At 45.2% G+C, this 13,003-nt stretch overlaps 1 protein-coding gene across 1 annotated transcript in view; it reads left to right on the top strand.

The window, feature by feature from the left end:
• The window catches only part of SNRNP200 (small nuclear ribonucleoprotein U5 subunit 200), a 231,109-nt gene that overhangs the window by 29,238 nt on the left and 188,868 nt on the right, over positions 1-13,003 (top strand). The window contains 9 exon segments of the mRNA XM_030201646.1: positions 1,006-1,104; positions 6,275-6,427; positions 6,999-7,098; positions 7,795-7,931; positions 9,701-9,749; positions 9,752-9,783; positions 10,649-10,805; positions 11,656-11,664; positions 11,818-11,825. Of these exon segments, the coding sequence (XP_030057506.1) occupies positions 1,006-1,104; positions 6,275-6,427; positions 6,999-7,098; positions 7,795-7,931; positions 9,701-9,749; positions 9,752-9,783; positions 10,649-10,805; positions 11,656-11,664; positions 11,818-11,825 (744 nt within the window).

Here is a 13,003-nt window from a genome sequence, read left to right as displayed (position 1 = left end):
TACCTGGGGCAATGGAGGGTTAAGCGACTTGCCATAGTCACAAGGAGCTGCAGTGGGAATCAAACCCAGTTCACTAGGATCAAAGCCAACTGCACTAACCACTAGGCTACTCCTCCATCAAGTTTCTGGTGAACAGCATGAAACACTGGTTTAGTTATTAATATCAGAAAACAAGAAAAGAGTTGTAGTGCAAATCATATGAACCTTTTTTTTCTTGAAAAATTAATTTTCATTTGTGTGCTGGATCCAGAAGTTTCTATGATTCAGCCTGGATTAATTATCCCATGGCAGATACACAGAGTAATTGTCATCAAAGACAATTTGCCTTGTTATGCTGTGTGGAAGAGGTTCTTGCAGCTGATCATAGTTGTCCTTCAGTGATCCAAGTCTCGCCTTGCTTTGAGTCCTTAGCACTTTTTTTTTTTTTTTTTTTTTTTTGTGGGGGGGGTTCATCAAAGCGTTAACACATGCTAAATGTTAAGATGCCTGTTTTATGTCTATGGGCTTCTTAGTATTTAACTCGTAGCAAGTTGATTAGCGCACACTAAAACTTTAAGTGAATCTCTCCCCCCCCTCTTGATGAGAGATGACATTCTTGGGGGGGGGGGGGGGGTGAGGCTTATGGGATAAAACTGTACCATAAAGGGGGGGGGGGGGGTGATGCCTGTTTTCATTGTTGTGCAGTCTTTTTTTTTTTTTTTTTTTTTTTTGATTGTTAAGGTGCTTTTGGTTGTGATTATTTTTTTGGTTGCTGCTAGTTCTTTTCAGCCTCTGCACTTTACTTCGGACAGTCTAATTGTTTTACACCCATGTGAGCAGGATGCTGGAAAACATAGGCAAGGGTTTGAGGTAAAATTTTTAAAATTTTAAACGTTGGTGAAAGGTAGTTATCATAAAGAATATTCCAAGAGTGGAGAAATAAGACAGTGCGGTTTGTTAAAAGTGGTAGAGCGATTTGAGGGCTTTTTCTGAGTCTTGGCAATGGAGCTATGCTTTTCATTTCAGGAAGGTGATGAGGATGCTTATGGAGAAGTACGTGATGAGGCATCGGATGAGGACACAGAAGGCGATGAGGCAGTTGTACGTGGCACTCTATCTGCAAATGTAAGTATTCAGCTAAGTTCCTTATGCTGTTAAGAGAGCAATGTGAAAGTAAGTTAAGAAAACTTAACTGTGTGTGCATGTTGTGAGTCCTGGAGCTACTTCCTTAGCATCCCTCTGGACCGGCCCAGCGAGTGACTGATGGGTTGTGCACGCCTTCCAGCAAGTGGAGACTGAGAATGCTGACTCTTGAGAGAGAGCCAATAAGAGCCCTTGCCCTGGCTAGCAAGACCCAGTATCGGGGGGAGGAGGAGGGCCCTGAGAGAGGGGGTGGGGGTGGGGCAAACACTCACTCTCTGTCTCTCACATACACTCTCTCTGACACACTCTATCACACTCTATCTCTCTGTCACACACACACACAGTCTCACTACTACTACTACTATTTAGCATTTGTATAGCGCTACAAGGCGTACGCAGCGCTGCACAAACATAGAAGAAAGACAGTCCCTGCTTAAAGAGCTTACAATTGGATCGGTCGTCAGATGATTTGGCGGTCGTGGACGCCGAGGTCGTAAAGCTGGAGATGGGTTCAGCGTTCTTAGTGGATGCTTTATATGATCTGTTAAGGGCTTCAGCTAAGTCTATGGCTCTTGGCGTGGCTGCTAGGAGGTCTCTGTGACTTAAAGGTTGGGTGGCGGATGCGGCTTCTAAGTCAAAGCTCAGTAAGTTACCCTTTAGAGGCTCTCTTTTGTTTGGTGATGACCTGGAAAAGTTGGTTCGCAGTCTGGGGGAGATTAAAGTGCCCAGACTTCCAGAAGATAGGCCTAGGGTGTCGGGTTGTGGTGCGATGTCTTCCCGAGGTTGGGGTAGGGATTTTCTTCACTTCCGGGCAGGTAAGACAGCCCCAGCTCAGTGCTCCTGTTTTTTTCCCAGAGGTCAGCCCTTTCGGGTTGGGGGCGCGTAGAGGAACCAAAGACTTGGGTTCATCATTTCAGTCTGCTTCCCGCCCTGCCCAATGAGAGTGTCGGGGTCCAACCTCTGGTTCTGGTCGGAGCATGGTTGACGCATTTTTTCCAGAGGTGGACCCAGATTACCTCCGACCAGTGGGTACTAGAGGTTATTCAAGAAGGGTATGCCTTTACAGTTCACTCGACATCTTCCGGACGCTTTTCTGGAGTACCCCTGTCGGTTGTCCGTCAAGGCCTGTATTGTCAGGAACACTCTAGAACGGTTGATTTCTCTTCAGGCTATCTGTCCTGTTCCCTCGGAAGAACTCTGGCAGGGTCACTATTCCAGTTACTTTGTGGTTCCCAAGAAAGAGGGTTCCTTTCGGCCAATCTTGAATCTCAAGGCGGTAAATCGAGCCCTCAAGGTCTCCACGTTCCATATGGAAACTCTGTGTTTGGTCATTGTAGCGGTTCGACCGGGGGAGTTCTTGACAGCTTTGGATCTTACCGAGGCATATCTGCATATTCCCATTCATCCTTGGCATCGTCGGTTTCTCCATTTTGTGATTCTCGGTCAGCATTTCCAGTTTCATGTGCTTCCCTTCGGTCTTGCGACAGCTCCTCGGACCTTCACCAAGGTAGTGGTAGTGGTGGCCCTTCAGCAGGTAGGGATTTTAGTTCATATCTGGACTATTGGCTCATCCGGGCGAAGTCCTTCCAGGAGAGCTTGCAGAACACAAGTCACGTGGTGCGTTTTCTGGAGTCCCTCGGGTAGTCAATGCACACAGAGTCATCTTCAACCGTCTCAAACCTTAGACTATCTGGGTGTGTGTTTTGACACTCGGCAAGGCCGAGTGTTTCTCACTCCGGCTCAGATCCTCAAGCTCCTGGCATTGATCAGGCAGTTTCTCCAGACGTCTCGTCCTTCAGCACAGCTCTATCTTCAAGTCCTCGGTTCCGTGGCAGCAACAATAGAGGCGGTTCCTTTTGCCCAAGCTCACATGCGTTCATTACAGAGAGCCCTCCTTTCCAGGTGGTCTCATCAGTCAGACACCTTTTTGAGGAGGTTGCCTCTGGTGACACAGGAGCGCAGCAGCCTTCATTGGTGGCTCACGACTTACAATCTGACAAAGGGAATGCCCTTGGATCCACTACAGTGGGTTGTAGTCACGACGGATGCTAGTCTCAAAGGCTGGGGGGGGCTCATTGTCTGAGCCAGTATGCTCAGGGGCTGTAGTCGCAGGAAGAAGCGGCCTAGTGATTAGGGTGGTGGACTTTGGTCCTGGGGAACTGAGGAACTGAGTTCGATTCCCGGCACAGGCAGCTCCTTGTGACTCTGGACAAGTCACTTAACCCTCCATTGCCTGCCGCATTGAGCCTGCCACCAGTGGGAAAGCGCGGGGTACAAATGTAACAAAAATTAAATCTGTTGGAGACCAGAGCTATTCGTCTGGCACTTCAGGGTTTTCTCCCACTACTCGAGGGTCAGCCAGTTCGCGTAATGTCAGACAGCACGATGGCAGTGTTGTATGTCAGCCATCAAGGGGACACCAGGAGTCAGCAGTTGGAACAGGAGGCAGCTCAGCTTATGAGCTGGGCGGAATTGCATCTACAAGCACTGTCGGTGGCTCATGTAGCACGAACGGAAAATGTCCATGTGGACTTTCTCAGTCGCAACACCGTAGATCCCGGGGAGTGGGTTCTCAGCTACGCAGCGTTCCAGTTAGTAGTACAATGCTGGGGGGGGGGGACCAGTCATGGATCTGTTCGCCACAGCGTCCAATGCAAAGGTACCCAGCTTCTTCAGCCATCGGAAAGATTTGAGGGCTCTGGGGATCAATGCCGTTCTTCAGCCTTGGCTGTCGGGTCTCCTTTATGCTTTTCCTTCTTGGCCTCTGTTGGGTCGTCTAATACAAAAAGTGGAGGCTCACGGGGGTCGAGTGGTTGTCGTGGCTCCAGATTGGCCTCGTCGCCCTTGGTATGCAGATCTTTAGAACCTCCTTCTGGAGCCCCCTCTCAGATTTTGAGAGGATCCCGGTCTGTTGGTACAGGGTCCGGTAGCACATCTGGAGCCCGGTCGATTTTGTCTTACGGCTTGGCTCTTGAGCAGGCACGGTTGTCCAAGAGAGGTTACTTGGCCAGTGTAGTATCCGCGATGTTGTGGTTGCGCCATTGTTCCACTTCTCTCAATTATATCCGGACCTGGAGAGTGTTTGAGGCATGGTGTACTGAGTTCAAGGTCTCTCCCTTTCGGGCTTCAGTGGCACAGATTCTAGATTTTTTGCAAACAGGTTTGGAGAGAGGTTTAGCATTATCCTGTCTCAAGGTCCAGATGACGGCCCTGTCCTGCTATAGGGGGCAGATGCAGGGTAAGTCGTTGGCGTCTCACCCAGATGTGCTTCGGTTTATTCGGGGGGCGAGCCTGGTGCGACCTCCCACTCGGGAAATTTTCCTTTGTGGGATCTTAACTTAGTTTTGGCAGCACTGTCTCGGGCGCCATTTGAGCCTTTGTCATCCTGTTCTTTGAAGGATTTGACTCTTAAGGTACTTTTTCTGGTCTTCATTGCTTCAGCACGGAGGGTTTCGGAGTTGCAGCAACTGTTGTGTAATTACACATTTCTGGCGTTTGCTTCGGACCGAGTGATGTTACGGCCAGTTCCTTCCTTTCTTCCCAAAGTCTTGTCACGTTTTCATGTTTCTCAGTCTGTTATCTTACCAGTTCTCGGTTCTTCTTCCGGGTCTGAAGAGCAGTGTCGTCTCAAGTGCTTGGACGTCCGGTGGGCACTCAAATGTTATTTGAAAGCAACTGGAGATTTTAGACAGATGGAGCGTTTGTGCTTATTGGGGGTTCCTGGAAGGGATTGGCTGCGTCGAAGCCCACTTTATCGAGGTGGCTTGAAGAGATGATTGCTTCTGCTTACATTTTGGCAGGCAAGCCTGTTCCCAAGGGAGTGAAAGCACACTCGACGAGGGGGCAGACGACTTCGTGGGCTGAGCGTTCTTTAATTCTGCCCTTAGAGATTTGCAGGGTGGCTACCTGGTCTTCGTTGCATACCTTTTCTAAGCATTATAGGTTGGATGTACTGAGTCGTCAAGATTCAGCTTTCAGAGCGCAGGTTCTTACAGCGGGTTTGCTGGGGTCCCGCCCTTAAATTTACTGCTTTATTTCCCATGAGTCGCTCGCTGGACCAGTCCGGAGGGACGCTAAGGAAGGAGAAATTAGGCCTTACCTGCTAATTTGCTTTTATTTAGTCCCTCCGGACCGGCCCAAGTCATTCCCTGTTAGTTTTGTTTTTTCTTCAGAATAACGGTGGTGTTCTTTGCGGTTATTGGTACAGTTATTTTATCTCATATTTAGGTTTTTCTGGTGGTTGAGGAAGGCACTTTGTTTAGAATCTGCAGACATGTTTATAGTCTGTGTGAGTGGCTGCTCAGTCTGTCAGGTGCACAGAAGGCTCCTTTCCTTTCCTGCTTTGTTATGGGATACTGGGTCTTGCTAGCCAGGGCAAGGGCTCTTATTGGCTCTTTCTCAAGAGTCAGAATTCTCAGTCTCCACCTGCTAGAAGGTGTGCCTAACCCATCAGTCACTTGCTGGGCTGGTCCGGAGGGACTAAAGGAAAGCAAATTAGCAGGTAAGGCCTAATTTCTCCTTAAGTCACAGAGACGTGGCCATACATATCCCTCTGTGAAGGTGGAGGGTAATAAGGGGGTGAATAGTGAATGGAGGAGTTGGGCTTCCATTTTTAGCTTCCATAAGTAGATTTGAATATCTGAAAAGGACAATTCTCCATTTTTACATATTGTGCAGTGGCTATGTTATTCCATTTAAACATGGAAATAAAGGTTTGCTTACCTTTATTTCTCTGTTTTTAAACAATTCTCAGAGTAACAAAAGATACATCAGTCATAACTAGTAAGCACTTCAAGGACTCCAGCAGACCCACTGGTTATTCCAGAGGATAGAAATTAAAAACTCATCTTACAGAGCAGTAAGATACTAGTATGCAGAGCCCAGAGTTCACTCTGTTAGTAGTTGAATACTCACTGTAAAAATGGTTCAGAACCTTTTCTCTCCACCTATCCTCTCTACAGTCGTGCAATGTTTTAATTCTGTAAGCTCGGAGCCTAGGTTGTCTTGCTTTACATCTCCTATCACTGGAAAATCACTTCTACCATCCCTGAAAAACCACTATTAGTGTAGCAAGTTTAGTGAGCCCCAGCAAAATGACAGTTTCTGTGAATATGTACTTTGCTTTAAAACTCACTGTGGTTCCCATTTCCAGCTTGTGGCATCTAGTGAATTAATGAACTCTAAGAAGAAAGATCTACACCCTAGAGATATTGATGCGTTTTGGCTTCAACGGCAGCTCAGTCGGTTTTATGATGATGCTATGGTATCCCAGAAGAAAGCAGATGAGGTGCTTGAGATTTTGAAGGTATTGAACTTGCATTCACTTTATCCATGGAACCTCAGACTTTGAGTTTTTTAAGTCCTGCATCATGGTGAAGGGGGGAAGAGTTAATCTATAATGGAATGGTACTTAAATCAGGAATTTGGAAGACATAGTGGGGATTTGCTTAGGGAGTGGAGGAGTACGGTGGGTATGTCAGTTGTGGGGGTAGTGGGTCAAATATTCTGCATGCTATGAAGAGGTGTGTTCTGGAGGAGGGGAAACAGGTTAGGTGTCCATGTTATAACAGAATAACAAATGTTAATATTTTGCTAAGGGTTCTTATATACATCTGTTCAACTTTGTATGAATGGATTTGAACTAGAAATGCATTGAACCACTGATTTACTAGTTTACATCTAGTAATACAGATTTAAATATAAGTGATCCTTACTGGTGAAGATATTGTGAGAGAGGAAAAACTGGCTTGTTATTATCTCTTTGTATTCTTCCTTTAACTGGCAATAGTGGTGATGATTGGTGGTGGAGGGGGCTTTGCTAGTCAAGCTGTGTGACTGGCTATGTTCTTACCCTCTTTTACTTCTCTCTTCCTTAGACAGCCAGTGATGATCGTGAGTGTGAGAATCAGTTAGTCCTGCTACTTGGCTTTAACACCTTTGACTTCATTAAAGTGCTGCGGCAGCATCGGATGATGAGTAAGAGTTCTCCTTAAACTTAATTCCATCATTTTCTCTCTCCATTGCTCTGCTCCATTGAAGTTTTCTCTACATTTTTCTCTCAATTTTTTTAGTTCTGTTTGATCTTTCCTTTTTTAATGATTTTTTTTCCTTGTAGTTCATTCTTAGGTAACATTCTAAAATATTCATATAGCAGTGGATTTATACACTTGGTTCCCCCTTTCAGTGTGCTGTTAGTCTGGTTGTGGTGACAACCAAGCGCAGTTGGCATGAAAAGGAAATGGGACTTCATATACCGCCTTTCTGTGGTTTTTGCAACTACATTCAAAGCGGTTTACATAGTATATTCAGGTACTTATTTGTACCAGGGGCAATGGAGGGTTAAGTGACTGACTTGCCCAGAGTCATATGGAGCTGCAGTAGGAATCAAACTCAGTTCCCCAGGATCAAAGTCCACTGCACTAACCACTAGGCTACTATGAAAGGGCTACTAACTGCTGTTGCAGTTGAGCAAGACACTTAACAGATTAGAAAGCAGGAAAATCAACAGCAGTAATTGTGACATGGCACTTCAGCTGCTAATGTAGAATGAGTGGCTTTTATGGAAGGATATGCTTGTAGGCACTTGCCCACTCTACCAATTGGTAAATCTGCCTCGCCTACATACATGCACATTGTTCCACTCCCATTGAGTTCTCATCTACTTTTTTGCAGTTTTGTACTGTACGTTGTTAGCCAGTGCTCAAAGTGAGGCTGAGAAGGAGAGGATCATGGGTAAAATGGAAGCAGATTCTGATCTCTCTAAGGTCCTGTATCAGCTGCACGAAACTGAGAAAGAAGACTTGATTAGGGTAAGTGTTCCGTTTCTGCCAGAAGAAGTATGGGAGGGTGTGCGCACAGAGATGGGTGTGGTGTGGGATTTAAGGAGGAAAGTTATCAATGTGAGCTACTGTTATGACGGGTTATTTTACTACAAGTCATGCTATTTTAGCACAGGGTCCAATTTTGTGCAATATCTTGTCTTAATGGTAGCTGAAGTTATAATTCCCCCCATCCCACACACCGACATATGGCTTTAAAATAAATCATAAGTACATAAGTAATGCCATACTGGGAAAAGACCAAGGGTCCATCGAGCCCAGCATCCTGTCCACGAAAGCGACCAATCCAGGCCAAGGGCACCTGGCAAGCTTCCCAAACGTACAAACATTCTATACATGTTATTCCTGGAATTGTGGATTTTTCCCAAGTCCATTTAGTAGCGGTTTATGGACTTGTCCTTTAGGAAACCGTCCAACCCCTTTTAAACTCTGCTAAGCTAACCGCCTTCACCACTTTCTCCGGCAACGAATTCCAGAGTTTAATTATACGTTGGGTGAAGAAAAAGTTTCTCCGATTTGTTTTAAATTTACTACACTATAGTTTCATCGCATGCCCCCTAGTCCTAGTATTTTTGGAAAGCGTGAACAGACGCTTCACATCCACCTGTTCCACTCCACTCATTATTTTATATACCTCTATCGTGTCTCCCCTCAGCCGTCTCTTCTCCAAGCTGAATAGCCCTAGCCTCCTTAATCTTTCTTCAACATGTCTAAAAGTAAATACACTGTTTAGAAAATGTTATTAACCTCAACTGTAATGAGAATTACAAGTTCTTAATAGGATTTTTTTTATATGTATATTTATATACTACTTACCTGCCTGCCTTTTTGAAGAAGTTCACCTAAAGCAGTGTACAGCAAGAATAACCTAGACATAGGCGATAAACAAGTTCAGCAGTTAAAAAAAGCCCCATTCAAATAGCAGTACCCACTATAACATAGCATGCTAATTCCAGTGTTAACACAACACACATTAAAACATTGTGATAGCACGGGAGAAGCAGAGGTAGAAAATATAGGGGCCGTTTTACTAAAGCTTAGTATGTGCTACCAATAGCTGAAAGAATGAGGTTTAAAGCTGCTTGTCTAGCCTTTCAAATTTTACAGGGTGTCACATCTGAATAGTTGATTAATGTCTCATCATCATGTATCTTTCAATCCAGCAGACTGAAGAACATTTGATTTTAGCATCACTTTCTGTTCTATAAGGGAATCGATTTCAGAAGATCTTTAGCTCAGTCTTCCCTGAATTAGGTATTGCTTTATGAAACTCTCTGCCTCTTGCTATCAGATCAGAGATTAGATACCGTAGCTTTCGGAAGAAGTTAAAAGTTTTTTTTCTCTTTAAAAAGTCTGCTACATATCAAACATTGTGAGCAAAAATTTAAATAAATAAATTATATCCCGTAACTCAGTAGGACTGTTTATGAAGCACCTTTATTACTTTTGTGTTCTCTAATGGCTTATAAGATTGTATTCAACCTACGGTCCACCTATGATGTAAAACCATAACAGTATGGACTGGCACAAATGATAGGTTGGAGGTCCAATTGGTCCTTTTCTGACACTGTTGACTTTTTCTGTTATTCTTTTATCCTGCTTACCAGTGCTTCTGTCTAATATATCTGGAGAGTTGGGATTGGATGGGACTCATGGGCCAGGGTTTGCTGGTGGATGGGAAGGTCAGGTAAGCTGGCAGGTTTTTATATAACATATTAAAATATTGAATTTTGTTTTAGGAGGAGCGTTCACGAAGAGAATGTGTCAGTCAGTCACGTGTGGATACTGACTGGAGACCTCGAACCTTGATCCGGGAGGAGAGGTAAGGATGGTTTTTTCTAGAGGAAAATGGATTTGAGTATTATTTTTTTTTTAAACTAAGGAAAATAGATGTGTTCTTATTCCAGGAGAGGGCTGGTGTCAAGGATCACTTTTTCATAAAGAAACTGCTTTGGCTTATGTCTTTATCCCTGAGGAAGGAGGGATGTGAGAGCTATGGTGTTGCGTATTCCTTAGGTTGCTTTGTACCGTCTTTCACATGGTTTATATTTTCAGTGCTGTTATCTCAGACCTCAGCAAACTTCCTTTGAATCTAAGAGCTAGCACAAAAACTGAAGAGCTGGTTGTTGAGATCTCTCACTCTTCCCACAAGGTTGTTTCCACTTAAGCCAAACAGCTGCAAGGGGGATATCCTCTGAGACATGCAGCAGCTCATTTAGAAACAAGGATCTTTCCCTGTTCTGTATCTATGGCGGAAGTCAACAGCCTGTTTCCCAAGCATGTCAGTAGTGTGATGTCATTCCTTTTAATGGATGAAGCAAAAATGCACTTGCCTCTTTTTTTTTTTTTTTTTTCCCCCACATATCACCATTGCCTTGGTCCCTGCAACATCTCAGATACCGGGTAGGAAATTTCTAGGTGCCATACTGACCCAGGGCCAGAAATTGAAGGCTTGTGTTACCTGATCTGGGACTTTGCGGTTCTGTAATAGCTATAACCTGACTTTATCCTTAATATTCAGTCTATTCCATGATTGAAAACAGAGGCAATATGTGCAGCTGTCTCTCTGTTTGCATTTTGCAGTACGCCAACAGGTTTCTCAGAGCTTGGAAGGCTGGATTTGCACTTAGAATATTAAACTGTTGGTGACTGATTTACTTCAACAGCTTGTGTCTTTTTGTTTCTAGGCTTTGGCTCCACGGCAGGTACTGGATCTTGAGGATTTGGTATTTGCACAGGGAAGCCACTTCATGGCTAACAAGCGTTGCCAGCTGCCTGATGGCTCCTTTCGTCGCCAACGCAAAGGATATGAGGAAGTGCATGTTCCTGCCCTGAAACCCAAGCGTTCTATGGTGATGAGGTATATAATTTAATCAGCATCTTCTCATCTTCCTGCTTCCTTGTCTTTCCTGTGTGTGATAAGCTGACATTAATGGAGCCTGAGCTTGTTGGAAAGAGGTTTGCTGAAGAGTGCGGGACAGAGTATTTGTCCTGAGCCTTTCTCATCTGTGGTAAGACTTGTGGAGACTGTGAGCTTGGGGGGAGCAGCCGGCAGTGGTAAGTCCGACTACAGTTTGTCTCAGAACCACTTGGAGAACTGCAAGTTCTACTTAGTGTAGGGGAAGGATCCTGACCAAGGAGGTTTGATAACAGGAGACTGTGTGATGTCACAAGGCTGAAACCGGTCTCCACCCAAGGAGGTTTTAATTATCCCCAATGTAGCTGCTGCCATCTTGGTACATTTAAAACAATGAAATTCATAGAACGACAAGTTCCGGCTATTGACCTCAGCCCACATAATGGGCCAGATAGGCTCATGCCGTCTCCTGTTAGCAAACCACTTTGATCCTGGCTCGCTGCTTGGGACACGTGCTACGCTGGTGATAGTTGGGGATGAATGGTGACTCCCGCGGAGGCTGTTAAGCTGTGTTCCTGTTGTGAGACATGCCTGCCAGTGGCAGGGTGTTGCAATGCATGTAAGCTGGGAATCCCACTGGATGCGGAGCAAACAGTCAGCAGCACATCTTGTTTTGGCACAGCATCTGAATATGCCAGGGTCTTTGGGCTCTGACAGGACCGGTGCGTAATTTCATGCAGGAGAATGCAGGAACGGGCACCAGGCAGTGAGGAGTGGCCTCTGACTGATCACATGCGGAGCACAGCCACCATTTTACAGCTTCAAGGCTTAACAGAGCATTCAGCTGCATTGGGATCTTTGTTTTCTCTGGAGTCTATATTGCTGTTGCACCAGGCCATTTACTAAAGCAGGGACAGCCAGATGTGCTGCAAGATGCTTCAGTTTCTCGCCCCGCTGCCCTCTGGCTCCTAAGATCTGTTTAGAGCTCCAGGAGCTGAGCAGATGAGGTCTATCTCTGCTTCTCCCCTCTTATCTAATGTGTCTTAGTCTATTAGAGGAGCCATCATTGAAGGAGCCATTAAAGGAAGGAGATGATCTGAAAGAACTGAGGTTTTATTAAGGGGGGCTTGTTACTCTTATTTCTGAGGCACTGGCAGTGCTTCCCATTGAGGAGCCCGCTGCTTAGCATCAGTAGTTCCGTCTTTGTCGATCATGAGTGCGCTTATAGGTCCTAAGGGCTTTCCGGTACGTCCAGACATTCAAAACTTGATTACAGCAGAATGGGTCTTGCCTGATGTGGAGCTGAGTGAGAAGAACCATGGCTCGCCTCTACCCATTAGTTCCAAAAGAGAAAGCTAAATTGCAGCTTCCTAGGGTGGGCTCCCTGATTATGGCAGTAACTAAGACAACCACCTTGCTGGTGGAAGGGACATTGCCCTAAAAGACCTTCAGAATAGCAAAGTAGAAGGCTCGCTGAGACAGGCCTTTGAAATGGCCTCTTTGGGTGTTCAAGCGACAGCATGCAGCTTATTCATGGCAAGAGTATGACAGAAGTACGACTATATGAGAAACCAGTGGCAAGAATCAAAGTAAATGGGGGGTATACATCTGTTTTCCAGATTGAACGGGGTACCAGACAGGGGTGTCCGCTGTCACCGTTACTGTTCGCACTCTCATTGAGCCCTTAGCTCAGAAGGGTGCGTGAAATCGGTTGACATTCCAGGAATAATGATAGGTGGCTCTGAACCAACAATTGGCCATTATTTGCTGATGATGTCTTATTTTTTGTAAATAACCCGGGGCTGCATTCTCCTATATTGTGGCAGAACTGAAGGAGTTTGGTAGGCTCTCGGGTTCAGATAAACTATGATAAATCTGACAGATTGGGTATCCCATAGCACAACCTAGGATGGAGGAGCTCTCTCGAAACTTTCCTTTTAAATTAAGGAGGATAAAATTAAATAATTAGGAGTCAAATACCAAGCTCGATTTCTCAGATATATCAGCTAAATTATATACCGTTATTCCGGCAAATACGCAAAGACATGGAGGTTGGACGGGGAAAGTGGTTGTCATGGTGGGGCAGGATAGCATCGATTAGGATGAACGTATTGCCCAGACTTTGTTCTTGTTTCAAAACATTACGGTAGCAATCCCCTGGGGGAACTGAGAACCCTACACACAG

The sequence above is a fragment of the Microcaecilia unicolor genome, chromosome 4 (assembly GCF_901765095.1).
Source record: "Microcaecilia unicolor chromosome 4, aMicUni1.1, whole genome shotgun sequence".
Lineage (NCBI taxonomy): Eukaryota > Metazoa > Chordata > Amphibia > Gymnophiona > Siphonopidae > Microcaecilia > Microcaecilia unicolor.
The sequence above is the reverse complement of the archived record's forward strand: the minus strand, read 5'-3'. Positions and strand labels throughout refer to the sequence as shown.